The sequence below is a fragment of the Rattus norvegicus genome, chromosome 5 (assembly GCF_021556685.1).
Source record: "Rattus norvegicus strain SHRSP/BbbUtx chromosome 5, alternate assembly SHRSP_T2T, whole genome shotgun sequence".
Classification (NCBI taxonomy): Eukaryota; Metazoa; Chordata; class Mammalia; order Rodentia; family Muridae; genus Rattus; species Rattus norvegicus.
In genome coordinates, this window is record NC_141538.1 from 54,382,667 (window position 1) to 54,408,650 (window position 25,984).

The following is a 25,984-nucleotide window of genomic DNA, read 5'->3' on the forward strand; positions in this document are numbered from 1 at the left end:
ATATGTTCACTTCTGAGTAAACAGAAAAAGGTGAGCATTAGACATATTAATATTTATAGTCATATGATAGTCATGAAATGTCAGTGGAGAGCTAGCATCCACAAGCAGAAGATATAAAGTGTCTACATAAATTACTTCATCAATGCTGCAATCGATCCTTATTTTAGATATTTGATTAATAAATTTTAGAAACATTTCTTCCTACTTTGCTTATAAAAACAGGTCCTAATTCCTAGGCGTTTGTTTGCCTTTTTCTAGACCCCACCCAGTCTTCCAAACTCAACAAATTTCTGGTGTTGATTACTCTTTGCTCATAGTAAAATTATTGACTTTGTGCTTTGTTCAAATGTTACTCATTTTCAGCTGTGCAGAATTTAATAAGCATAGACAAGTATCTATCTGGGAAGCACAAAGCAGACTTCAAAGATCCTGTAATCTGATATTATTACGGTTGTTCTGTCTGAGGTCCCAAATTGGTGTTTTCATTATTTCCTATCCCCTCCATGTGACAGATTTGGTTTTTGGCGCTCTTGACAGCTAAATTAATCTCTCTCCAACTATTAGATTGGCTCTTTGTTATATCCTGTTTTAAGTCACTATGCTGAACAGGGTCTCTAAATTACTTAGCTTGCTTTCCTACGGGTTCGCTTCCTCATCCCCACTGTCTCAGAGGCTCTCCTTTCTCTTCCTTACATTTTTTTTTTTTTTTTTAAACTCTTTTACTTATGAGGGGGTATTTAAATTCCAACCCGGAACTTGGGATCGCGCGCCTTGGATGACGGGAGTCGTAGTTTCCGTGACTTCTGGGTAACCGCCTTTCAGGCCCACTCCTGCCCTCAGCGAAACCCCACAAATCCCAGAATGCACTCTGACAGGCCCGCCCCCTGTGCGCAGGCGCCCTGTGGCCGCAGGATTTGAATCGGCGGCGTTGTTATTGACGCCATATTGGGGCCGGCGGCGGGTGGCAGAGTTGGTCCGTGAAGAGAGGGTCGAGTGCATTGCCTAGCTCTGTGCGGCGGAGCTACCACTCCGCTCCCGCAAGTTGCCGCCGCTCACGAGCTTCTGTCTACACCGGCGTGTTGGAGGTCGCGTTTCGGTCGTGCCACTGACCGGGTCCACTTCCGAAGGGAGCCGGTCTCCGCGCAAGAGCCTCAGCGCGCTCAGCCCGAGCGCACGGCGGGGGCGGCCCGGCCTCTCGGGAGCGGCCCCGAGCGGGCGGCGCGACCCTCGCGCCTCGCCCGCCTGCCCTGTCGCGGCTCCTCTGTCCCGGGCCCCACACCTACCGGGCACCTCGGAGGGCCCGTTTGCCCCGGTCCTTCCCGGCCCCGCCCGAGCCGGGCCTCGGCTGCCCGCCGCCATGGCGTGCGGAGCCACTCTGAAAAGGACTCTGGATTTCGACCCACTGCTTAGCCCGGCATCTCCGAAGCGGAGGCGGTGCGCGCCTTTGTCGGCACCGGCTTCGGCTGCCGCCTCCCCTGCCGCCGCTACCGCCGCCGCCGCTGCCTCTGCCGCGGCCGCTTCGCCGCAGAAGTATCTCCGGATGGAGCCTTCCCCCTTCGGCGACGTCTCCTCCCGTCTCACCACAGGTGGGCCTCGGCCCCGGGGCTGCCTGGGTGGGCTGTGGCTGGGCGCTTGGGTGCGGACACAAAGGGAGGGCCTGAACCAAGGTGGGGGTGGTGTCGGCAGGTTGGGTGGGTACGGGTCGGGTTGGTCGGCATTGTGGGGTACTTTATTGTGAGGGAGATCATTTGGGGTAGGATCACTGGAATCGTTTCCTTATGTAGGGACTCAGCGGAAATGATCAGAGAGGGTGATATTATTCATAAGTCGGGCGAGAGAAGGGTCACATTTCACCCGAATCTCCCGGTCTCTTGGGCTGAATCGATTGGTTGCAGCTATTAACTCAGTGACTGAGTGGTTTGAGGCGAGAAGGCAGCCCCTCCTCCATTTTAGACTTGGCTGGTTTTAGTATAGAAGGGGTGGGGTTTGGAGGGGGATGGATGTCACTGGGGCGAGTTGTAGGCCTGTCATTAATCACCCACAAGAACGCCACTTTGGCTGAGTCAAGACCTGTTTCCCTAGCAGGGTCAACAACAAAGCAAATGTTCTTCCCGAGTACTGTAAAGTGATCTCACTATGCGTCTAGTCCTTAAGAAATCTTGAACTTTTAATGAAAAGGAAGGTGTACTTCGAATTGAGACTGACTAGTTAATTTGTAAATTATCCCAACGAAGTATGTTGGGAGAAAACAGCCTAGCCTCGAGAGTAACGAATAAATCAAGATTCCAGTGGACTTCAGACTTGAAGTCTTGAACCATTTTCTGAAAGTGTCTGCCGAGTTGTACCTTTGATTGCTTTTGTACACTAAATGTGTACCTAGGGATTATTTTCCCCTCTGCATTTGGAAATCTTTGTGTGCCACCGGCACAGTTTTTGGGTAGGCTTTGATGGACTTGAAGTGTCTGTTTCCTTTGTGTGTGGCATGCAGTGTATGTGTGCCTGTGTGTGCAAGCCCTTAGTAATATCCTTAAAGCCTTTGATCAGCTTTAGGTTTTTTCTCAGTAACTCATTTTAAAAAGATGGGAACTATAGAGTTCTGTATTTGGTAACATTCATCTGAAACTGACTGTACCATGTGGTTTTTTTTCCTTAATGTCACATTTAAATATTCATATCCAAATCCATGGTGAATCTCAGTTACCTACTCTTGCTATTAAATTTTTGATCTAATGTAGCCTAATGCTGTTTTAAGAATTGCAGTCAGTTTTCATAGGAATTTCAAGAAGTTTATTTAACATCATACGTAAACTGCCCCTCCCCCTAACATATATACACATACATACATACATACATACATACATACATACATACATGTGTGTGTGTGTGTGTGTGTGTGTGTGTGTAAAAAGGTACTGTTAGAGGAAGGCTTAGAGATCTGTGGGTCAGGACTTCTAGGGAAGGACTATCATATTTACATTACTATTTATAACAGTAGCAAAATTATGGTTGGGGGGGTCACCACAACATGAAGTACTGTGTTAAAGGGTGGGCTCATCAGGAGGGTTGAGAACCCACTTCTTTAGACATTACTGAAAAACAAGGGAACAAAGTGAAGAATGAATTCCTTGGGGCAGACATTTTTGTCTTTAATGAAATGCTCTTTGAACATTGAAATGGTGTCCGATCTACTAATGAGGCCATTTCAAAATAGCTGTAACTAGCAATAAATTTCAGTGGAGTTAGTGTTAGGTTTGAGAGTTACAATATATCCCTATGCAATTAAAATCTTGAACACTAAAACAGCAGGGAGCTTTGACACCTTCCTTTTCTTAAAGGGAACTTGTTAAGAAACTGTAATGATCATCTTCCAATCTGTTGTGTCAGTGCTGTATCTGTAGAGTGGTTAATATTCTTCACTTCTCTCGGATCTCAATTAGTAAAATAATTAGGATTGTTGTTAGTCTTTTAGCCAGCTGACACAGTTTGATCACATCTTGGAACCTAAAATCACATGCTAATTGATATTTTTAGAATTTGCTAAATATTAAATTGGCATTTCAGTTAATTTGAATATTAATGTAGAAGATTAGCTTCTTGAAAAATGAGGGAAAGTTGCTAAAGTTTGAATTTGCTAAAATGTACACATATTTACTACGCCATTTTTAATGACGTAGTAAATGTGTGGTTGAACCTTTTTAGGCTAAACCTGAAGACCTGGAAGTTTATGCAGAGTATGTCCTTCTTGGTGTTCTGTTTCAGGTACTTCCGGTTCTCCCCTGCTGGTGTCCTTGAAGTCTTCAGTGGCACGCTAGTAGTTTCAAGAACTTGGGCACTGTTCTAAATGCTGTTATTTTAGACATTCCAGGAAAGTGATTCCAAATGTTGATATGACTGCTCTTATTTAAGTCAATATTTTTCAAACTTGCAACTTAATACTAGAGAAGAGGGCTAGTTGAAGGAAGTCTAGCTTGCTTTCTTACTTACCCTGGAGACTTGAAACTCTTATTATGTTAAATAACGGTGGCTTCTGTTCTTGCCCCTTTTCATATACCATATCCCAAACATGATTTTTGGTGTTCCCGAGTTACTAATTCAGAACTGTACTTTAAGATAGGTTTGACAAACTATGATCATGTATTTGTACAGTCTGGGAGGTAAGAATTTTTTTAAACATTTTTACATGGCTAAAAAGAATAAAAATGATTATTTCATCATGTTGAAAATTCAAAAAATTCAAATGTCAGTGCCACGACAAACAATCATTTGGATACAGTTGTGCCTGTCCTTTAAAGTTTAAGGTCTACTGCAGTTTATCTTGGTAGTTTGTGGAGAGAGTATGTTCCCAGAAATCGTATTTATTGTTTGCCCACCCCCCCAACAAAAAGGTGTGTGTACTCTGGTTTGGTTTAGGATTATAATTCATTGATGCTTAAAATACTTTTTAGTGTATCAAAGGATGGTGGATGTTGGGAGAGAGAACCATTTAAATGGGGTTGGGTAAATGTGTGTGTCAAGGTTGCGGGGGAGGGGTAGAGGTCTTATCACAGATCCCTGGCTAGCCAGGAACTCTTGGGTGCTTGGCCTACTATTACATTTCAAGTGCTGGGATTAAAGGGTGTGTGCCACCCTGCCCTGCCTTAAGTAAGATTTTAAGGATGTGTTTTTTTTCTAAGTACCTAACTCTTCCCAGGTCCACCTCACCCACCTTTTCCTACTTCTCAGTTTAATATTCTCTCCCTTTCCCTCTCCCACTCTCCCTCTCCTGTCCCTCTCTCCTCCCCCTCCCTCTCCTCCCTCCCTCCTAAAATAACTTTTAAGTCCCAATTTGTGTTGCCTATATATACTCATAGATTTGGGGTCATCCATTAGAGCTTGGCTGACCTACTAAGAGCTTTAAGAAAATTGACTTCCTCCCTTAGATGCTACCAACTCTTAGTAGGTCTTGTGTATAAATGTGGACCTGCGGCCACTATTGCTGTTAATTCATGAGTGCTTCAGCATGTCATGTCTAGAAAACGCTGGCCCTGACACCTGGCTCTTACACTTCTGCCTCAAACCACCTGCTAAATTGTGAGTCTGTACTTATTTAGAGGGTGATCCGACACTATATCTGTATAACAAACAGTAGTAGCTAGCTCATCCCTGGAGCTCATGAGTGGTCCAGCCATGTGTCGTTTGTTGGCTAGATTTACAGTGTCAAGCATGTATTTCTGCCTTGGAGCAGGCAGAAATCATAAACTCAACCAGAAAGCAGGACATTTATCCCTGTGACATTTGTACCACTATTGCACTCATGGGCCTGTCATGGCAAACTGATCATTTTTGTAGTTCAAAAGAGGTCATAATTGGATAAGGCTTGTTGGATAACTTTTCATTCATAATAGCCTGCAAGACACCTGGAACTAGCTAGCTAGAAGAGGGAGTTTCTTGTCAGTACCAGCTTGTTCCATGCCCTGTGACCAGATTATGTGGTGTCCTCAGAGGGCAACCTAACATTTAACAATAATCTGTATCCTTTTGGAGGTCTCTAGGACATCCCTGACCAACAGCTTAAGGGGCTGTTTCCCAATACTGGTACTGGGCTTTTTATTTGGCAACCTAAGTTACTTTTTAGTTGTCTGTTTTGTCTGTCTGTCAGTCAACCAATCAATCAATCAATCAATGTCTATTATTATGTAATCACAAGATTGTCCTGGCATTTTCAAGAAAGAAGTTGTTTTGATATAATGTATCATTGTAATGAGGTTGTCAGGACTGTCAGTCCAATCTAACACATTGTTTTCATAATTATACTATGAATCAATGGTCTTGTGAATGACCTTCTGTAGGTGTTGACTTCTTTGTGAGTTGGCTAGTTAACATTAATGTGTACTTTGTAGCTTGCTTGGTACCATTCATTGCTGGAGTTTGTTTTAGGAACTGAGTTGGATGAAGAGTTAAATTCCTTTGTAAGAACTCATTGTATTTGTTGGAAACTTTCCATTAAAAAATGGAAACTACAGCTTGTGAATGGAGAATAGATTGTTCACTAGACATTGATACATGCCTCCACATGGAGACACCAGCTGGTTTAAAGGAAATACAAATGGTTCTAGGCAAACAAATGATAATGTGTGTTGGAGAAGGCAGTATCTAACTTCAGATGTCATTTTATTGAGCCAGAAGTGTCTTTTAATATTTGCGGTTATTTAGACAGCTGTTAAATTACTTCTAGTTTCTCAGTGGATTTGGCAAATAAATGCTTTTAGTAGAGGTCTCTGCTATGGATTATAAACCTGATATTTAGAAATGTGTAGCTCCAGTTAAAATTGTGCACTTCAGAGTCCTGTTAGTTGGAATTGGCGTGTTGGCTCAGTGGTACTAGAGTGCCTGTCTAGCACAAATCTCCCTAAATTTGATCCTAATACTTGTTTTAAAAAAGGCAAGGAAAAAGCCCTAGGTTTATGGCCATTAAAGAAGGGCCAAGTGCGTTACTTATTTTAACGTTTTAAGGTAGGGGAGGAAAAACCCTGAAGCCTGTACAGAAACACAAGCTAACCTTCTCTAGAGATGCTTCTATCAATCGGTTACCACAGAGAAGCTCTTCAGCTTGTGGATGGCTTGTTCTTTTGTTACTTGGGTATGTTTTTCCTATTGTTAAGATAGGCCAGGAAAAAAAAAAAACGGGTAGTAATACTTTTGAAAGGTTGAAAATAACAGATTCAGGACTGACAAGATGGCTCAGCCAGTAAACATGCTTATTGCCAGGCCTGAGGGACCTATGTGGTAGGAAGAGAGAAAACAACTCCAAAAAGCTGTTCTGTGACTTTAACCTGTGCACTGTGGCAAGTGTATAACTGGATGTGTGAGCAAATGCACAAACAAACACAAGATAGATAATGATGAAGTATAAAAGAAAAATTCAGAGTCTAGTATTGACAGTAGTTTACTATTTGAAAAGAAACATTAAAAATACAACCCGATAATAAAAGTAGAGTCTGGGCTCCTTGCAGAGTTGTTTGACACTAGATAATGGTATTGGGGATGGATATGTTCAAGTATCTGTAACTAAATTAATCAGAATTTTGGTGTCCTTGTAGTCCTTGTGTTTAACAGTGTCCAATACTGTTGACCTTAATACTGTTCAGTACTATTAACCTACAAAAGTTTCTCTGCATATATGAAAATTTGGTACACTTTTATTTGATGTCTTTGATAAGACTATCAACCTTTAAAAGATGGAAAACCGGCCTATTTGAACATATCTGGCATCTGCAGATGACTGCTCTAGGAACTCAATTTATCCCAACTTTCTATACATACCTGAGAGATCCACTAAGAGTCTAAAATAGGTCCCTGATTTTTTTAGGGCAGATGTGGGTTAAATGAGACTGATACCAACTTTGAAAATAGCTTCAGAGTTAATAAAGTTAATTGGTTAATGTCTTACCACATAGCTTTAAAATGTTGGGTTTATTTGTTGGGTTATTCACTTGACATTTTCCAGGTTTCTTAGAAGTTCTGTAATTAGGAAAACAATGAAAATTGCAGTTCTGTATCTTTTTTTAGACTGTTGTGTGCCCCTGAAGTTATAAGCAAAGCATTAATTCAATTGAGTTACACTACTGCAGTGAAAATTTTAAGCAGTGTTTCTGGGTACTTACAAGTTTTTGGTTTTTCTTTTATGTTTATGAGTGTTTATGAATGTGCATTACACACATACAGTGTCCGTGGAAGTTAAAGAAGGTATCACACCCCCTAGGACTGGAGTTAGAGATGTTTGTGAGTAGGTGCTGGGAATGGAACCTCGGTCTTCTGCAAGAGCAACAGTGTTCTTAACTGCAGAGCCATTTCTCCACCCCAGGATATTCTTACTATTCCCTCCTATTCCTCCTGGGTGATGAGTAAGGACTTCCAGCATTATAATATTTAGATAGTCTCATTTGGGGGACATTTTGCCATTGTCAGAGATTTGCTCACTTGAGAAATTATTTTGATATGTGTGCACTGACTTTTAGCATTCCTTTTTGTTAATACTTATATAACATCTCAAGAAAATAAAAAGGAAAATAGATTAGGGATGAGTTTAGGAGAGCTGTTGTTCTCTTTTGTTATTAATTTATTTATTGAGACAGTGTCTCTATATAACTCTTACTGTATATTCACTATATAGATCCAGTTGTGCTGGGGTTAAAGGCCACAGTTCCCAACCTTTTTTGTTTTTAAAATGAGATAGTGCTGGGTGTGGCAGTGGTGGCACACAGGAAGTTGAAGCAGGATGATCACCTGAGTTTGAGGACAGTTTGTGATGCATACTGAGATTCTGCTTCAAAAGTAGAGTACTGTGAGCAGCACAAACTATCAGAATGAAATGTAGTCCAATTCCTCAAGTATTCTTATCCCTGTTCCTAAGAGAATGCCTAGTGCTGAAATGTTGTTACCTGGAATAACTTTTCTAAGTGGTGTACTTGAAAGTATAGATCGATGATAGTTGCTATGACAGAACAGAGTAAATGGACAGAGTACAGTGTTGGCTGTACCCACCTTCAGTGGTTTAGTATGAAATAGCACAGTACTGGCACTGTGATGTGCAGCATTGCTTACGTACTGTTTTAGATTGATACCTTGAAACAGCAGCAGAACATTCCCTTGAACATAGTGTCTGTCCTAAGAGGAGGCAGGATTATATAGATATAGATAGTCTTCATACTGCTGGTGGTGGGAACTTCAGTCAGTCAGGTATCTAGATAGAAGTAATGTGCATGGTAGAATGTTGAGTGGAAAATTTGGGAGGAAGTCTCAACTCAAAACTGTTTAACTCCTGAACTGAAATATATCAGACCAATTTAGTGGTTTTCGACTTGTGTTGCCAGGATCTTATGTAAGTTAGATCACTGACTGCATAACATTGTTGATTATGTGCTATCGGTATTAGAGCATTTGAGGGCAAGTATAGCTTAGGTGACTTAGTTGTATCCTAGCAGATGAAGAAAACAGAACAGGCAGTGATGTTAGGAATTCTTGAATTGATGTATCAAGTGTTGGTAAGACTCAGGAGTAGCTGGTAATAATGTGAAATGGGAAAGAGCAGTCTGGAAAACTTTGGTAGTTTCTTTACAAAATAAAATCACTCACTTGCCATGGTAGTCTGATACCTCTGCTAAGTATTACCAAATAGGTGAAAACATCCCCAGGCTAGAGCTTTACTAGTTTCATTGGAAACAGTCTGAAAGGCCAATAACAGGAAATTATCACCAGTCAACACTAGGAAGAAATTGATGATGCATGAATTCCAAGCATATCTAGTACAGTGAAGAAGAAAACTCCTGTACTATACCGCTTGGGAATGATGACAGGGAAAATGTATTTGTCATAGCATGGGTGCAATTAAATGTTTGCACTGTTTGTGCTTGTGAAGTCCACTTATACAGGAAGGTAAACTGAGTGATACCATGTGAGTATTGGCAAGACTGGAGAGAGAGGTGGGGGTGTGCGTATGATGTAAAGAGACATAAGAAAGTTTTACAGAGTTGTGGTTTTATATTATATTTAAGTTGATAGATCATAATTTAATATTTATACCTCAAATTTTTTGGTTTGCCTTTTGAGACTGGCCACTGTGTCTGGAACTCACTAGGTAGGCAGCCTTTTTCACACAGGTGCTGGGATTAAAGGTTTGCACCACTATGCTGTGTCAGTTGGATTGGTGCTTAAAATAAGTAGTTTTACTGAATTCTAGTCTTGGCTTTGTTTCAAGTATTCTCTTTATGGTGTAGTTTAGTGGCCTTCCTTATTTTGGCAGTAAAGTTTAGAACTAGATGCAGTGGTTCTCAACCTGTGGGTGGTGACCCATTTTCTTGGGGAGGGGGGTTATATGCCAGATATCTTACATATCAGGTATTTACATTCCGAGTAATGACAGTAGCAGAATTATAGTCATGTCATAGTAACAAAATAATTTTATGGTAGCGGGTTACCAGAACATGGAGCACTGTATTAAAGGGTCAGCAACATGACAAAGGTTGAGAACCACTCGTAGAGGAAGACTAATTGGAGGAGCAATGCCTTTGTAGTGATCGTGTACAAGTCACAAAGAGGTGGGAGTTGTTAAAGTAAAGCTATGCCAAGCTAGTGTGGTACATTTTGAAGATTTTAGCTGTAAATAAACTTTACCATGTTTTGAATGACATTTGTCATTCATATTAGAGATCAAAATATCATTAGTTGAAAGCCTTTTAGAATATTGTTGTAAGTTTTTTTTTAAATGAATGCTTGTTGGCAACAGGATATTTCATAGTTTTATCAGATACCTCTGATGAATGCTAGTTAACTATTCATATCAAAGCAAAACCTACATGACCACAGTTTTATTTGATACTGACAACTGTTAATTAACTTAAGTGGAAAAAGACTGAAATTGACCAACTGTACTAAAAAAAAGTTAGCATTTTGAAAAAGGTTAAACAGTTAAAACCCACACAGCTGTCCTGAAGTTCATCATACGTAATTTTGTATTTGAACTATGCAATAACATACATTGTGTGTGTGTGTGTGTGTGTGTATACATATGCACACAAACTTTTGACAGAATTGATATCTTAACTGAATTCATTTATCATTTGAGCTTCTTTTTCTATTAGTTACAATGGAATGGTCAGCATCTAAACTATTTAAAGGCAAGCAAAGGAGGGGTACAAAGATGTGGTAAAGAGCACCTGCTACTCTTACAGGGGTAGCAGGCAGGGCTCTACTGTCCTTAACACCAGTTCCAAGAGGTCAGATGCCCTCTTCTGTCCTCCACAAGCACTGCATACATATGATGCAGTTACATACATGTAGGCAAGATTCATACACATTTAAAAATAAAAACTTATAATAACGATCCTTTCTTTACAATTCTGATTATTTAGAGAAAGGAAAGAGACTACTGAAGATTAAAAATGAAAGGTACCAGTTATTAAATATTGAACAGGATTGTTACTGTGGGATTTGAGTCAAATATGGAAATTCACTCTTCCCTTTGTGCATTTTTTATTGCATGTTTCCACTTTTGCTTTCAATTGGGATTATAATAAACTTCTTGGAATTTAGTTTCACGTTGAGCTAAGGAGTTAATCAGAAAATATGGAGGTGGGTGGCAAGGGGAGGGGATCCTCAGGAAGGCATTTCTTCCTGCAGATGAAATGGTACCTATTTTTAGTTAGAAAACGTGGTAAAGTGAATTCTATTGGCTCAAAAATGATGTGCTGCGAGTGACTTTGTCTCAGGGCTATGTAAAGACTGCACTGTAGTGCAGTGAGTCTTATGTCTGCCGCATTGCCCTTCCCTGTGTCGTCTTATTTCACATGGGCTTCTCTCCTCGAGATTCAGAACGCTTTGTTGAAGCTAGAATCGTTTCGGGTTTCATTGTGCTTCATATTGATGACAGTTTGATGCATGATGACATTCTAATTCTGTTGTACTTTGTCTTTTTAGACCTATGCTTGAATGTGCATAATCATCCCTTCTCATTACTGGAAATCCTGGTTAACTTAAGTAGTTCTACATCTAATCGATATACATGAGCTCTGAGTCAAATGATTGAACCTGACCTCTGTTTTTGAGTAAAAAGCTTAAATTTAGTTTTTATAAATAGGATTTGACTTCGTTGAATTCCAGATGGCATGTATATGATTTTTTCTTTTTTTAAGATTTCTTTCATTTTATGTGTACATGTGTATCTGGGAGTACATGTTGCGTGCATGCTGTGCCTGGAGAGGCCAGACGAGGGTTGGATATGCTGCTTCTGAAAAGTGCCCCTGCTTGTGCTCAACAAGCAGGTTCATAGGGGGAAACATTTCTTTGTTATTTGAAAGAAATATTTTGGATAGTTTTTTTTTCTTTAGAATGAAAAATTTGATTTTGACAAATTTTTACTTTTTCCCTTTTAGAACAAATTCTGTACAACATAAAACAGGAATATAAACGTATGCAGAAGAGGAGACATTTAGAAGCTAGTTTTCAGCAGACAGACCCAGGTTGTAGTTCCGATTCACAGCCACATGCATTTCTCATCAGTGGACCAGCATCACCAGGTAATAAACCTTAAGAAGTACAACGTGAGAAATGATGGGGAAAATATAATGCAAAATATCCATAATGACTTAAAGCACCTGTTTTTTTCCAAGATTACTAAGTAATGTATAATGTTTTAAAAGTGTTTACCTATATTCCCACCAACCAGACAGTATTTTGATGAGAGATGGACCTAAGAAGTTTCATTAATTTGGGTTAATCAGTGCAGATAGCTAAAGGCACCACAGAGAAAGATGAGAGCTCAGCTGTAGCATGCGAGTGTGCTTTCATTGATGGAATACTGGACAGCAGGGATGCAGTGAATAGCTACCATAATCCTGGGTTATCACACATGGTCTTTAAGCCAAGAATGTTTTTAGATCAAAGAACCTTAAATAGAGGATGAATGTCTAAGGAAGTCTTTTTCTATGAAGTATGTCACTACTTGATAATATCAGTGGCTCTTATATTAATAATCTTTCAGAATTCGAAACCATAAAATACAGGTGAATTTTTTTCCCCACTGCAGACTATCCTAGCTGTTATCATTAACGAAAAACAAATTATTTGAGAAAAAAAAGTATACAACTCAAAGAAATAAACATCACCAGAGCTCTTTCCTTTAGAGGTCACAAATGTTTCTGAAATTTGGTTCATGAGTCAACTTGTTAGTACCCTAAAGTTTTTAATACAGATCCATGCTTACTTACTGTCTTAACAATTACCATTAGGAAAATGTTCTCAAACTTTTTACAGAAACACAGAAGGAATATTCTTGCTAATTTGAAATTGACAAATACTGGTATTGGGGCTGTTTTTGGAACTTTGGTTTTCTTGCAGTTTTGAGTGTTTGAACTTAGGTGATTTAAATTATTAGCAAAAGTGGGGATTATGGTCACTATTCAAAATTTAGAATCAGTTATGTCCTTTTGGTAAGGGATAAGTATCTATATTACAGAATTCTCCCTACAGCAAATCTTTTTACAGGTATAATTCTCTATTTTTCTTTTTTAGATACAATTCTCTTTCAAAGGAAAAGGGGTTTGGAAAATGAAGATTATTGAATTGGTAGAATAATCAGATGTGATTTACTGAATAGCCTTAAAATATAAGCAATAAGTGTTAACAAAAAAAGTGTCTCTATAGTATAATCATGTTACTCTAATAAAACTAAAGCTTTAGTCCAGAGGTAGATTTCTTTTGTAGCACATTTTTAAAATCAGCCACTAAATGTTTTGAACAGGCATGTGCTGGACTGTAGACTGGAAGTTTTATGATCATTGCAAGATTTTCCTCCACTCATCTTTTCCTCTAGACAACATCCTTTTTCCAGAGTCATAGTCTGATCAAATTATCATAGATAACAGATTTTTTTTTTTTGTTAAAGATTTGTTTTATTTTATGTATATGAGTACACTGCAGCTGTCTTCAGACACACCAGAAGAGGGCATTGGATCCCATTACAGATGGTTGTGAGCCACCATGTGGTTGCTGGGAATTGAACTCAAGACCTCTGGAAGAGCAACCAGTGTTCTTAACCTCTGAGCCATCTCTCCAGTCCCAGATAACAGATTTTAAGTTACATGGGGAAGTTCTCTCAGTGAGACCTTCATTCAGGAGGTATTCTGTGGTACTAAATCAGGTGATCTTTTATTCATGTTGTACATAGGGACTTCATCTGCAACATCCTCACCATTAAAAAAAGAACAGCCCTTATTTACTCTAAGGCAGGTTGGGATGATCTGTGAACGTTTGTTGAAAGAACGGGAAGAGAAGGTTCGAGAAGAATATGAAGAAATACTGAACACAAAACTTGCAGGTAACAACTGAGTTTATTTTTGAAGATCCCAGTGTTTGTTCTGTTGCTGTGAAGAGACACCATGACGAAGGCAACTAACTCACTCTTAGGAAAGAAAGCGTTTAATTAGAAGCTTGCTTCCAGTGTTAGAGGGTTACAGCATGGCAGCATACAGATAGGTACTAACACGATACCTGAGAGCTACATTCTAATTTCACATCCTACCCCTACCCCAGTGATGCACTTCTGCCAATGAGACCACACCTCATAATCTAATTCTCTCAGAATTCCACTCCCTGGTGACTTGAATTCAAATATGTGAAACTCTGGAGTCCATTCTTATTCAGATCACCACACCTAGAAGCTCACTAAGAATTATTTCCTACAGGTGTTTTTACATTGACATATCTTTCTATACATTGGTAGTCTTGTCTGTGGACCAGAGAATTTCAGTAAAAAAGGAGAATTAACATTCTTAAAGCCCATATCTCACCTTCATGGTCCCAGGTATGAGGTAGCCACGTAGATCAGCTACGGTATTAAATTTTTATTTTGCATCATGTGGAAAACACTTATTTGAACTGTTTACAATTACTATTCAGATTGTGAAAAGGATTATGGTGTCAAGAGTCTTCATGTTCCTTTATATTTTCCGATACATTAGAGAGGATATTTAATATGTACATGCAAGTCATGTAATTTACACATACCTTTACTTATAGAACAATACGATGCATTTGTGAAGTTTACGCATGATCAGATAATGCGGCGATATGGAGAACAGCCTGCTAGTTGTAAGTATTTGACCTTTGAACTATAAACAGAAAAGACCATGTTTTCATATTTAAGAAGAGAGTTGATATAAAAAGTGTGGAGAAAAGGTTAGTTTAAAGCAAAAGTAAAGTGTTAGGAAGGAATGATCTTGTTTGTTGTAATTTTGCGCTATCAGCTATACTAATACTCCTTTTCTCCTCCAGATGTTTCATGAATCACGCTTTTTGCATTTGTGGGCTGCCTTGTTCCTTGTTGAGTTGTTGCAGGAGGTCCCAGCTGTGACATACAGCAATGCCAGCGCCCATCTGTGAACCAGGTTACTTCAAGCTTTCGTCAGTGGCAACCACTCTTAGGCAGCAGCAATTGGTTTTGGAAATTTCCGTGATGTCATTACCACCCGGATGTGGACCTTTGCTACTTGTATTAATACCAGTGGCCTCGTTTTGCTGTATCATTACAATTTGGCTTCTTTATATTAATGTTTGAAAGGGATTAAAGCTGGCATTCTAGAACATGCCCTTCACTGGTTATGTAAATAAAACTGTAGAATGACACGTCAGATGAAGTTAGTGTGATTTTAATTGTGCACTACAACCAAGCTGTAACCAGTTATTAATAACTTAGAATGTAATCCCAGGACATTTAAGCAGTTAGTCTACAGTACTTCAGTGAGATGGAGGAAGAGGAGGAGGAGGGCATTTCTGTATTTCAGGACTTTTCTTGGGGTTTCAGAATGGGTTTATATGATTTCCTTTATTATTTTTTGGTAGTTTTATTTATTCTATCAGTCTTTTTAACAAATGTTTATTGCTGCACCCCTCCCCCAGTGTATTATTGTTTTACTGCCCTTGTAGCACTGGAGTTTAGTTGGAAAAATAAAACATTTACTTCTATTCTGCCTGTTTTCAAATTGTACACATGGGTAGTATTGGAATAAAGTAGTGTTTTTAAACGTAAGGATTTTCTAGAAATCAATGAAGTTAATTTCTGGTAGTATTTGCCTTTTAAATGCTGTTGTCAGAAATTAAGTTCTGATTCAGAACTGCTTCTGTAACTTGCTGTATAACAGCATAACAAGTTCTAAAACAGCTGTACAACTTCACCTTTGAAGCCAGTTTTGATGGTTTGAATGATGTGATATTTGAAAGCACGGTTGTTCTGGTTGATGTGATAAAGTAACTGCAAAAAGCAGTTTAGGGTATTAAGTGTTTATTTTAACTCAAAATTCCACATTGCAGTCTATCACTGTGGGGAAATCAACAGGAACTTGAAGCCACAAGTAAGAGCAGAGAGAGAAGCAATAAATGCATACTACTGAGTTTAGTGGATAGCTCCACTCATTTTCTGGTTGGCTGTCTTCCTAATTGGTTAAGGCAGTTCAGTCACCCACAGACACACCCACAGGCTAACCTGATCTAGATGAGCCTTCTTGGAATTTAGGAAGTCATAGGTACTGCTGAGATGACAGAACTAACATAAGGGCTGGAGAGAGGCTCAGTAGTTAAGAGCTCTGCTTTTTCAGAAGACCCTGGTTTGGTTCCCAGAACCTACAACAGCTCACCAACTAATGCTTTTTTCTGAGCTCTGCGGTCTCCAGGATACACATAGTACACACATATATACTCGGGCAAGCACACATACATAAAACATTAAATAATATTTTCAAAACACTACCATCACAGTGAATGAATTAAATGTAACGCACTTAGCACAAATGGTTTCCCAACAAGGCCTTTTTTTACAAAGTAGTGAGAAAACTGAAAGTGCTAGTCACACACTTGTAACCTTGATGTCAGGATTAGGGGTTAAAGGCCACCCCCTCATTACTGCTCCATGAATCCTTTTGAGTCTTTTTTTTTTTTTTTCCTTCGGAGCTGGGGACCGAACCCAGGGCCTTGCGCTTGCTAGGCAAGCGCTCTACCACTGAGCTAAATCCCCAACCCCTCAAAACTGTGTATATATTTTTTTTCTTTTTTCTTTTTCTTTTTTTCGGAGCTGGGGACCAAACCCAGGGTCTTGTGCTCGCTAGGCAAGCGCTCTACCGCTGAGCTAAATCTCCAACCCCTTTTGAGTCTTTTAAAAAGAGATTTTACTTGTATGTGTTTATGTGTCTGAAGCCATAAGACAGCCAGTTGTTGAGCTGCCCATGCTGGTCTGGGAACCAAAGGTCCTCTGAGGCAAGAGCAACAAACTTTTTTTTTTCTTTTTCTTTATAAGATTTATTTATTTTAGTTATATGAGTATACCATTGCTATCTTCAGGCACACCAGAAGAGGGCATCAGATCCCTCTACAGATGGCTGTAAGTCACCTGCTGGGAATTGAACTCAGGACCTCTGGAAGAGCAGCCAGTGCTCTTAACCACTGAGCCATCTCTCCAGCCCAGCAGCAAACATTCTTAACTGCTGAGTTCGTTCTCTCTCTCTCTCTCTCTCTCTCTCTCTCTCTCTCTCTCTGGCCCCCTTTGAATTTTAATAGCATATTTCTAGAAATTAGACTAATCTTAAAATATACTATTTCATTTTTAACTTAATAACCTCATTTAAAAATAAGCCCCCTGAGTGTAAGTGTGTTCTATGGCTTTCACAAGATCCCAGGCAGTTGGAAAGTCCGTTAGTGCACAAGAAACACAAGTTATACAACAGGGCAGCTGGCTGTAAAGGGAACAAATCTTGCACTTAGATTTTTAGTCTCAGTACTGTTGGCACTTTGGGATGTGTTTCTCCTCCTCCTTTTGACTGTGTCAACCAAAATCTCCCCATTATCTTTCAGATTTAGCCCTCAACTTGTTAGGAAAACATTCGCAGAAGTTAAAAGAATAGTGTCATTACCTACTTGAATTTTTCAAGTATAAACTGGTAAACTGTGTTCGGAAGTTGTGTATGCTTCTCTAAGCTCAGTGCTGTCCCTCTGAAGTAGATGCTGTCTGTACTTAATCTCTTAAGTTTTTATATTTCTTAAGCTTTTAGTACTCCCAACTCCTCTTCTCTCCCCCATAAGGAATCAAGATCGCAACTTTCTGGAAAGACTAAGCTCTAGTGTATGCCCACATGGGTGTGCAAGTGCCAAAGAACGGCCCGATGTGTTGGTACAAACAAAATTCTGGAATTTATAAATTCCATATATAAAGTAATAGCATATGGTTTTTTCCCAGTTGTTGCTCAATTCGGATACTTAGGTTGAATAATATATGAGCTTCAAAGTCTTCACTTGTCTTCTAAGATACTTGTCTGATTTCTTTCACTTTTAATGATCTCTTGAACTTTTAACTATCAATAAGCATAAGCCTCAAAGCTGGAGTTTGGTCTCCTTGCCTCTTTTCATGCTGACTTTGGTGATTTTTTTGGTGATTTTTTTTTTCCTCTAATAACAAGATTTTGTTCACCTTACTGTGTAGCATTTCACTGGAATGTCTCTTAACAGGTATCTCCTGATTTTTATAGTCAAAGCCAAACTCAGTTTTGCTGCTGTTTTTTTCAATCAATTAACCTTCTACGACTACAATGAAATACTCAGGTTGATCTACAAAGTCAGAAAGTTTACTTTAATTCCATTTTGAAGACTTCATTATGTGATCAGTTGTCCTCATTGCTTTGGTCTGTAATGGGCAGCAGACATAGCTGGGGTCCAGTGTAAAGCCAAACCGTCAGCTCATCAGCCAGGAGGCAGAAGAATAAAGACCCCACCATTTCCCTTGGGCCACACTCCCAGTGACTGGAGAAACTCCCTTTAGACTTTAGTTCCTAGAGGTTCCACAACCAAGCAGCAGTGCCACCCTAGGGGTCATAGCAAGCCCACTGACAGCAATGCTTCTAGTTCATAAGCAGAAAGGCCCTTAAGGCTCTAAATGTGCATCTAATTGTAGTTTATCTACAGTGTCACATCCCTGTTGCTGTTACCCCATCTAAGATTGGCCTTGCCCGGATTATCTCAGTGGTCAACTAACTGGTTATGGATTTGCTACATCAGTCCTTTCACTGTGCTCTCACAACACATGTTGATCATTGAATTGAAAGGCTTGCTTACCTCTTCTGCTTCTGACCAAGGAAAACAAGCTTCATTACCTGCACTCTTGCCCTACTCATTCAATTTCTATTGTTTGAACCACCTTATCCATTCTAGCTATCTCTCTTCCTTTGATATACTTGGGGTACTCCCACCTTAGGACATTGGTTACTGCTGTTCCCTGCCTAATGGGTGAACCCATAAATCTTCCTGGGTAGTTTTTTTTCCCCCAATCCTTGTACTTTTGCTCAAGTGAGGTCTAGTTTCACCATTCTTTAAAACCACAATGACAATCCTACTTCTTACCTTGCTGTTGTGTGTGTTTCTGTGTGTGTTTGCACGCATGTGTTGTTCTGCTTTGCTAAATAAAGTACAAGGAAAACACTGATTTTGTTTTCTAAAATAAGTAAGAAGTGCCAGGCATCTCAACTAAGGACTGAATTCTATAGGATATCAAGTAAGGACACAAATCAGTCTTTTGATAGTATGACAGCACTTCCATTGTGTTAATCTTAAGTGGTAAAGAGAACGGCCAACGTGTGTACGTGCACAAATGGAGGTAAATGCCTAGGAAAAGAAAAACAACAAGAACACATGCCTCAGACAAGACAACATTATGCCAGTATTAAAACTAGTTCCTCTGTATGCATAACGTGTTGTTTAAAGACTGTCTTCTCATCTGGGCATACTGAAATTCCTTATAATCTTAGCACTTGGGGATGGGAGCATGGGGTAGGGATCATACTCTTGCACATATCCTGCATTACAAGTCAAAGTAAAAAGGCTTTTCCTGGACATGGGCTCTTTGAATCATTTGTGAACAATTTTGGTATAATTCTCTTGAGGGTTGAACATTAAATAATGAGTTCTAGGTGTATGATTCTTAAGTTCTTATCATGAAAGAGATGAAGATATTATTTTACTAGACCTTTACATTTCCGTTTTGTAAGTTAGGGGAGCAGTTTGTGAAGGCCCTTACTGGTTGTAAGTCTCAGTGACTGTTCATGTGAATATTTAAAGTATAAAGCCAAATAGCTTTGGGCCTGGTAGGTTGCCAAGACTATAAGAAATGGGGAGGCAGAGGCAATTTTAGAACCTCTCTAGCAAGGAAAACACCTATTAGTTAGGTAAGAGTGATTTTTACACAGTGTACTTACGGTGTGCGGCGTGCCGCAAGTTATCCAGGGAAAGGAATGAGTGCTGCTGAGGAGTAACTATGTGGAAGGTCTAACATTTACACACTGGACAAGCAAGAACGGCTTGTTTAAACTTAGTAATGTATACTGACAATGTATAAAGGCTTTATGCATTTCTTAGATTTTGAAGTACTCCAAAAACATTTTGATACAACTATATAAATATTCCAGATTGCTTTTAGCCTTAAGTTAGATGCAGAACTCTTGTCTTCACACATTTGCTTTTTAGCAGCCTCCCCATGTGAGCCTTGCAACATGGTCAGTCTTCTGTTTCGTAGGTTTTATAAAGCCTAAAAGTTCTAATTCAGAAACAGCTCTAATAAATCGAGCACTGGAAGCTCTAGCTAAGGAAAATTAAGGTTTTGTTTTTTGAGTATTTTTGTTTGACAAAAAGACTAAAATGAAATTTCAAAGTTGAAATAGTAACTGGTAGATTGGAATAAGTGGTTGAAATAAATTCTACTAAATTATATAACCCTGTTGGAAAAGGTTAACTGCAGTCAGAATACAAGGTTCAAATGGAGCTTCGTGTCATGGTGCACACCTATAGTAATCCCAGCACCTGCGGTAGAGGCAATTTGAGAAGGAATACGTATTTATGAATTTTTAGATGTGCGTTTTTGTTCACTTTTTGTGCTAGAGCTTCAATTCAAGGCCCTTTGTTTAAGCAAATGACCTAGCCAGTTTAAGAAACAGGAAACTTAAAATACTGTTACTAAGACTGTAGAACTGAAAAGGATACTGGATGATTTCACTCATTTCTTCGGAGACTGTAGAATTTGTATCCATTTTCTCAGCAGCTGTCACAACTGTTGCAAAAGCCTTTTGAATAGACAAGACAGAAGAAAATACAACTTGTTACTAGGCATCTTTTCTGTACCTTGAGAGAGTTCTAGAACCACGCAGGTTTTAGGACTTGGCACATCTTTCACATCAGATTTCAATTGAAGATGACTAATGACACTAGTAAGTTTTGCTAGTTATTCATTAAAAATAGTAAAACTGGCTCTATATATTTGTCTTAGAGGATTAAAGCATAGCTAGTAAAAATGTAAAAGCAGAGACATCCCTGTTTCCTCTCCTGCCAATCTCTCTACTACAGGAAAATGCATTTTTCTCTTGGAAGAGTTTAATTCAGCATGTCCTTCAATGTTGAGAAGATGTCGGGCTGGAGAGATGGCTCAGCCGTTAAAGGCTAGGCTCACAACCAAAAATATAAGAGAAGATGTCAAATAGGACCTTTGACAGTTAACGCTTGTCCCCTGCCTTGCCATGTATTGTAGAGTTTGTGTGAGGTTTTCACCACACCCTGTATTCTGTGGAGTGCTCTGAGCTGATCTGAATCCTTTGGCTTTTGTTTTTAAAAGACACAGCATCAGAACAGGAACCTATGAGTACAGACTGCTAATTTCCTTGGGGAACTTATGAAGCATAACACTTACGCTTTACAAACAAGAATTTAAGGATACAAGTTGAATTCAAAACAAAGAAGTTCTTTGTGACCTACCTCTGACCAGTCGACAAGGTTAATCAGCCGACTACACTCCAGGTGCAGTTTATATGCTATGCAGATGTCAGGGGCAACACTTGGAATGCAGCCTTCCTCACTTTTCAATGCTTCATTCTAAAACCAGCAGATTAACAGTTACCACCTTTTAGAAATTATTAAAAACAGATAGTTGAACACCTAAATTTAGTAAATCAGAAAGCAGAATTCGTCATTTCCTTTCTTCATACTTCAAGTCCTCACTCGATCCCTCCAGCTCTAAGCCACTTTCCCCATTAGACATTTTCTTTTTTGAAATCTCATTTGCAAATCATTTCGGTTTGCTGTAAAAGTTTAGAAACCTCTGGAATGATTACCCAATTAAATGCTACTTCCAATGTTTGTGCAGTTATCATGTGGCATTAGTGAACACTTCTCATTAGTAGTAAGAGTAAATGTGATCTCCCAAAGAAAAGGCTGCCCACTACACTACTTTTTCTCTTGCTGTTTTGGAAACGGTCTCGTGTAGCTGGCCTAGTCATAATAACCTAACCAACATTGCAAACACTGCAGACCTTTTTTTCTAGATTTTTGTTTATGTGTGCATGCATGTCCTTATGAAATGTTGCCTACCCCTTCTGCACAGACCAGAAGAGGGCGCCAACAAAGAGCTGAAGGAAATCAATCACTGAGCCCTAACACCACAAACCCTATAGAAACTGTCAGTCTTGGTTTAACTTATTTGAAATCCAAGTTTTATTAAGAAACAAGATCTCATACACAAAATGCATGCAAGACCACATCAGTTTGTTTCTGTAACTCTACCACTAAATTTAATTTGTAGCTTATACATTAAAACAGTTGTTTTTCTTTACAAAATTGATTCCTTTGTTGAGCACAGGGGCTGGAACCTTGTGGGTGTTAGAGACTTGTTGTAGGAGGCAGGCCTCCTTTGCTCTATAATTTGAGTCTTGGAGATTTAAGTTCAGACAGGCTTAATAGCAAATGCTTTTACCTAATGACTGAGCTATCTAACAAGATGGAGAGATGGCTCAGGGGTTAAGAGCATCTGCTGCTGTATATAGCAGAAGACCAGAGCTTAGTTCCAGGCTCCCCACTCTACATATCTCACAACACCTTTAATTTCAGCTCCAAGGGATCTTATCCCTTCTTCTGGACTCTGGTAGGTACTTTACTCACATGAGCACATACCCCAGCAAATAACTCGTCTTTAAATGTGAAACTGTCAAGCTCCTGATTGCTACCATCATTGAAAACCACTGACCTCTAACTTCCTACTCAGCACTCTCCCCATACGTCACCTTTGTGTGCTTCCACACTGCAAGGATCAGGCAGTAGTTTGGTGTCTTATGGAGCCACTTTTTAACCAAAAATATAATCACTGTGTATGATGTGTGTGTGTGTGTGGGCATGCATATCCTGTGTAGCACATGCTAGAGTTTTCTCCTTCCACATTTACAGGGGTTCTGGGGATCAAGTTCAGGTTAGTAAGCTTCCTAGGCAATCACTGTAGCCCCTTCATCCCCTGAGCTATACTGACAGCCCACTTTTTTCAAAGTCTCAGTAAGTTCATCCTGGCCCTGAACTTAGTGGTCTTCGTGCCTGGACCTCTGTATAGCTACAATTACATGTGCTACCCCACACATCCAAAAGTGCCTTCTAAAGCAGCTTTCCTGGAAGGAAAACTTCAACTTCCTGGGTGCACACATGCATCCATGTATAAAATTCCTATTTACCTATTTAAAAATATTCAATGTTGATTTTTTTTTCTGTCAAAACAAGGGTAGTTTTGAACATTTGAAACTGAAATTAGTAACTTTCTGGATTTTAGACAACTGTCTCTTCCCATGTTTGCTGCCTTAGGATTTTCTGCAGTAGTACCCTGCAGATCCTCCAAGAATAGAATACTATTAGATTTAAAAATCTATGATGAAATCCCAGGGTGTTTTTCTTTTTCATTAGAAGTATGTACTTGGAATTTTATATACTTTCATTAGGCCTTACTACCTAACCACTGACCAACTGTTGTTACCTACACAATCCTTTCTCTGCTGGGCAGTGGTAGCTTAAGCCTTTAATCCCAGAACTCAGGGAGCAGAGGCAGTTGGATCTCTGTGAGTTTGAGGCCAGTCTGATCTACAGAGCAAGTTTCAGGACAGCCAAGATACACAGAGAAACCATGTCTGGGAAAAAAATAACCTTTTAAGACATATTCTCAGGCTTTCTACCTGTGACTGTTCCAGTTTTTCCTCAGCGTGTGGTCATGAACGTACTTGGGGATGGTTGTCTCCTTATACTGAACTCAGGTCATGAGGCTTGGTGGTGAATGCCGGCTCACTGGTTTATCACAGGAAAGGCAATACGTAAGGGCAAATGCACACAGCCTCAGTAGATCACTGACTGCTGCTGTCACTCGGTCACGGCTTATCTAGAACCTAGGAACTTTTTCTTTTTTAGGAAAATGAGTGGCAGTACCCAGAACTGCTCAAAGTTCTGCTCATCAAAACAGAACTGCAGGCTTAGAGTGTTTGTGTGATGCGGATGTCTAGGGCTTGAGCATAACTGGGGGAGTTGGCTTCCTTCTTACCTTTAGGTAATAGTAAGGGTTGTTGAGTGCAGTGTGGAGGGCGATTCTTGGAGCAGCATTTAAGTGCTCTCGGAGTGTGTTGGCAGCACTGAAGTACACTACCTCATGCAGAGGCTGGCCCTCGGGAGGCAGAAGGTAGTCTCTGAAACAGTGAAATCAGGTAAAAGCTTTTGGATATGTACAGGCTGGTTTTCAACTCAGCAGTTTTGTCAATCCTTTAGAACTACTACTTAATAAACAGCGAAATCAGCAACCAAACAAAAGTCAAGTAAGTAAAGGATCCCATATAGGTTGACCCAGAATTATATTTCAATACCATTTTAAAAACTTCCTCTGTATTTTTGATATCTGGAACCAATGTAAACCCAGGCAGCTGGGCACATCTGTGAGGCATCTTTCTTAATTGGATCATTTGAAGTGAGAAGACCCACCCTAAATCTGGGCCGCAACTCCTCATGGCAAAGGACAGGGGAAAGAGCGTTTGTTTTTGCCTTATTCTCACTGACAAGTTCACACAACCTTTTGCTGAGGGATTCCTTCATGGGTCAGTAGTTTACCTCTTCAGAACTGACATGTGCTGAAGACAAGCAGAGATAGCCAGCATTGTGGACGGAATGTCCACTGGGACTGGGTTCTTGATACAGTCAGGAGACACCATTGTTGGTCTGGGTGAACCACAGCCTCTAAGCCACCCTTTAAATACATCAAAGCAGAACCTCAAGTGTAGCCACCAAAAACATTACTGTTACTTCTGAGTGCTTTGTAACCTCCTAGAGAGGACTGACACTCCCTAAGAAAGCCCCATATGGGGCTGGAGAGATGGCTCAGCGGTTAAGAGCACCTGACTGCTCTTCCAGAGGTCATGAGTTCAATTCCCAGCAACCACATGGTGGCTCACAACCATCTGTAAAGGGATCTGATGCCCTCTTCTGGTGTATCTGAAGACAGCTACAGTGTACTTATATATAAAATAAATGAATAAATGAAAAAGTTAAAAAAAAAAAAGATAGATTTAAAAAAAAAAAAAAAAAGAAAGCCCCATATACTCCTGTCCTGCCGCTGGCCCAGTGGCTCTGAAGAGAGGAAGAAAGAGGATACTCCGCGTGATCACATTTCTCACTAGCTCCTTCTCCTATCTCAAGAGTTCCTGAGCCTACTCACTGCCTCTAGATGCTGGTCTTTCTCTACTTGTAAAGCAGCATTGATTTTGAATTGGCATTTGTTTGTATTTATTTTTAAATGTCTTCTGTTCAGACCTAGAAGCTCTGTCAAACATCTGTACTCTACTCTAGGCCCTGTAGAAAATAGGGAAAGGGAGGGCGGCAATGGGGGGAGGATGGGGAGGGGAACACCCATAAAGAAGGGGAGGGGGAGGGATTAGGGGGATGTTTGCCCGGAAACCGGGAAAGGGAATAACACTCGAAATGTATATAAGAAATACTCAAGTTAATAAAAAAAAAAATAGGGAAAGGGTTTGTGACAGAGAGGGGCCTGTGACACAGGAGTCACATTCTCTCCTTGGGCTTTTGCCTCATTTTCCTTCCCCTTTCCCTTTAACAGTCTAATCTTAACCTCCTGGGAGAGACAATCTCGGTAACAGCACCAAGTCTCACTGTGGAAAGTTGTGTGATTTCACAACACATCTCAATCATTCTCAGCATTATTTCAGCAGCTCATGAGAGGTTAAAGAACCAGACATAAGTCAGAAGGGTGGCCCACTGGGATTTGTTGGGACTCGGGTCTGGTATGTGGCTTAGAAACATGTTAAGCTGATGCCAAGGACTGCAGCTGACAAAAGGAAGGCTGAGGAGTAGGAGAGGCTCACAGGGCTGTGTAGGGCTGTGCAGCAAGCGCGGTGACCGTCAGCACTGGGCTGTCTTCTTACCAGGCCTTCAACCCAATTTTGAATGAATTGGTTCTTTAAATGACACATTTTCTTTTTAACTTTCTTCTTGTTATACTTTGTTGCTCACTTTACCTCTTTATTAGCATTACTTTTTTTCTTCAATAACTAATAAGAATAACTCTGCCCTCAGCATTGTCCTGGGAAATGAAAATTTTTTAACTTTCAGGATGGTCATAATC

General features: G+C 39.9%; 2 protein-coding genes and 1 long non-coding RNA gene across 8 annotated transcripts in view; 2 read left to right on the forward strand and 1 right to left on the reverse strand.

The window, feature by feature from the left end:
* Positions 1-1,159: 1,159 nt before the first annotated feature.
* Akirin2 (akirin 2) lies at positions 1,160-15,495 on the forward strand. The gene is given in 5 exon segments (NM_001039914.2): positions 1,160-1,586; positions 11,910-12,053; positions 13,703-13,852; positions 14,554-14,625; positions 14,809-15,495. Coding segments are annotated over 5 exon segments (606 nt in total). The 5' UTR covers positions 1,160-1,357; the 3' UTR covers positions 14,820-15,495.
* A 960-nt stretch (positions 15,496-16,455) lies between these two features.
* Positions 16,456-24,940, forward strand: LOC148005737 (uncharacterized). The gene is made up of 2 exons (XR_015620793.1): positions 16,456-20,967; positions 21,031-24,940. It is a non-coding gene; the product is annotated as an uncharacterized LOC148005737 (long non-coding RNA).
* Orc3 (origin recognition complex, subunit 3) overlaps positions 18,122-25,984 on the reverse strand; it is a 56,591-nt gene continuing 48,728 nt past the window's right edge. For 3 of the 6 annotated variants that reach the window (XM_087548866.1, XM_087548865.1, XM_087548864.1), the window contains exons 17-20: positions 23,900-24,041; positions 21,313-21,429; positions 20,548-20,627; positions 19,870-20,136 (exon numbers count right to left, since the gene is read on the reverse strand). In XM_087548866.1, coding sequence (XP_087404992.1) covers positions 20,031-20,136; positions 20,548-20,627; positions 21,313-21,429; positions 23,900-24,041 — 445 coding nt within the window. In that variant the 3' untranslated portion in view covers positions 19,870-20,030. Of the gene's footprint in view, positions 20,137-20,547; positions 20,628-21,312; positions 21,430-23,899; positions 24,042-25,984 lie in introns of all 6 variants that reach the window. The other 3 variants (XR_015619697.1, XR_015619696.1, NM_001025282.1) reach the window with 2 other exon arrangements.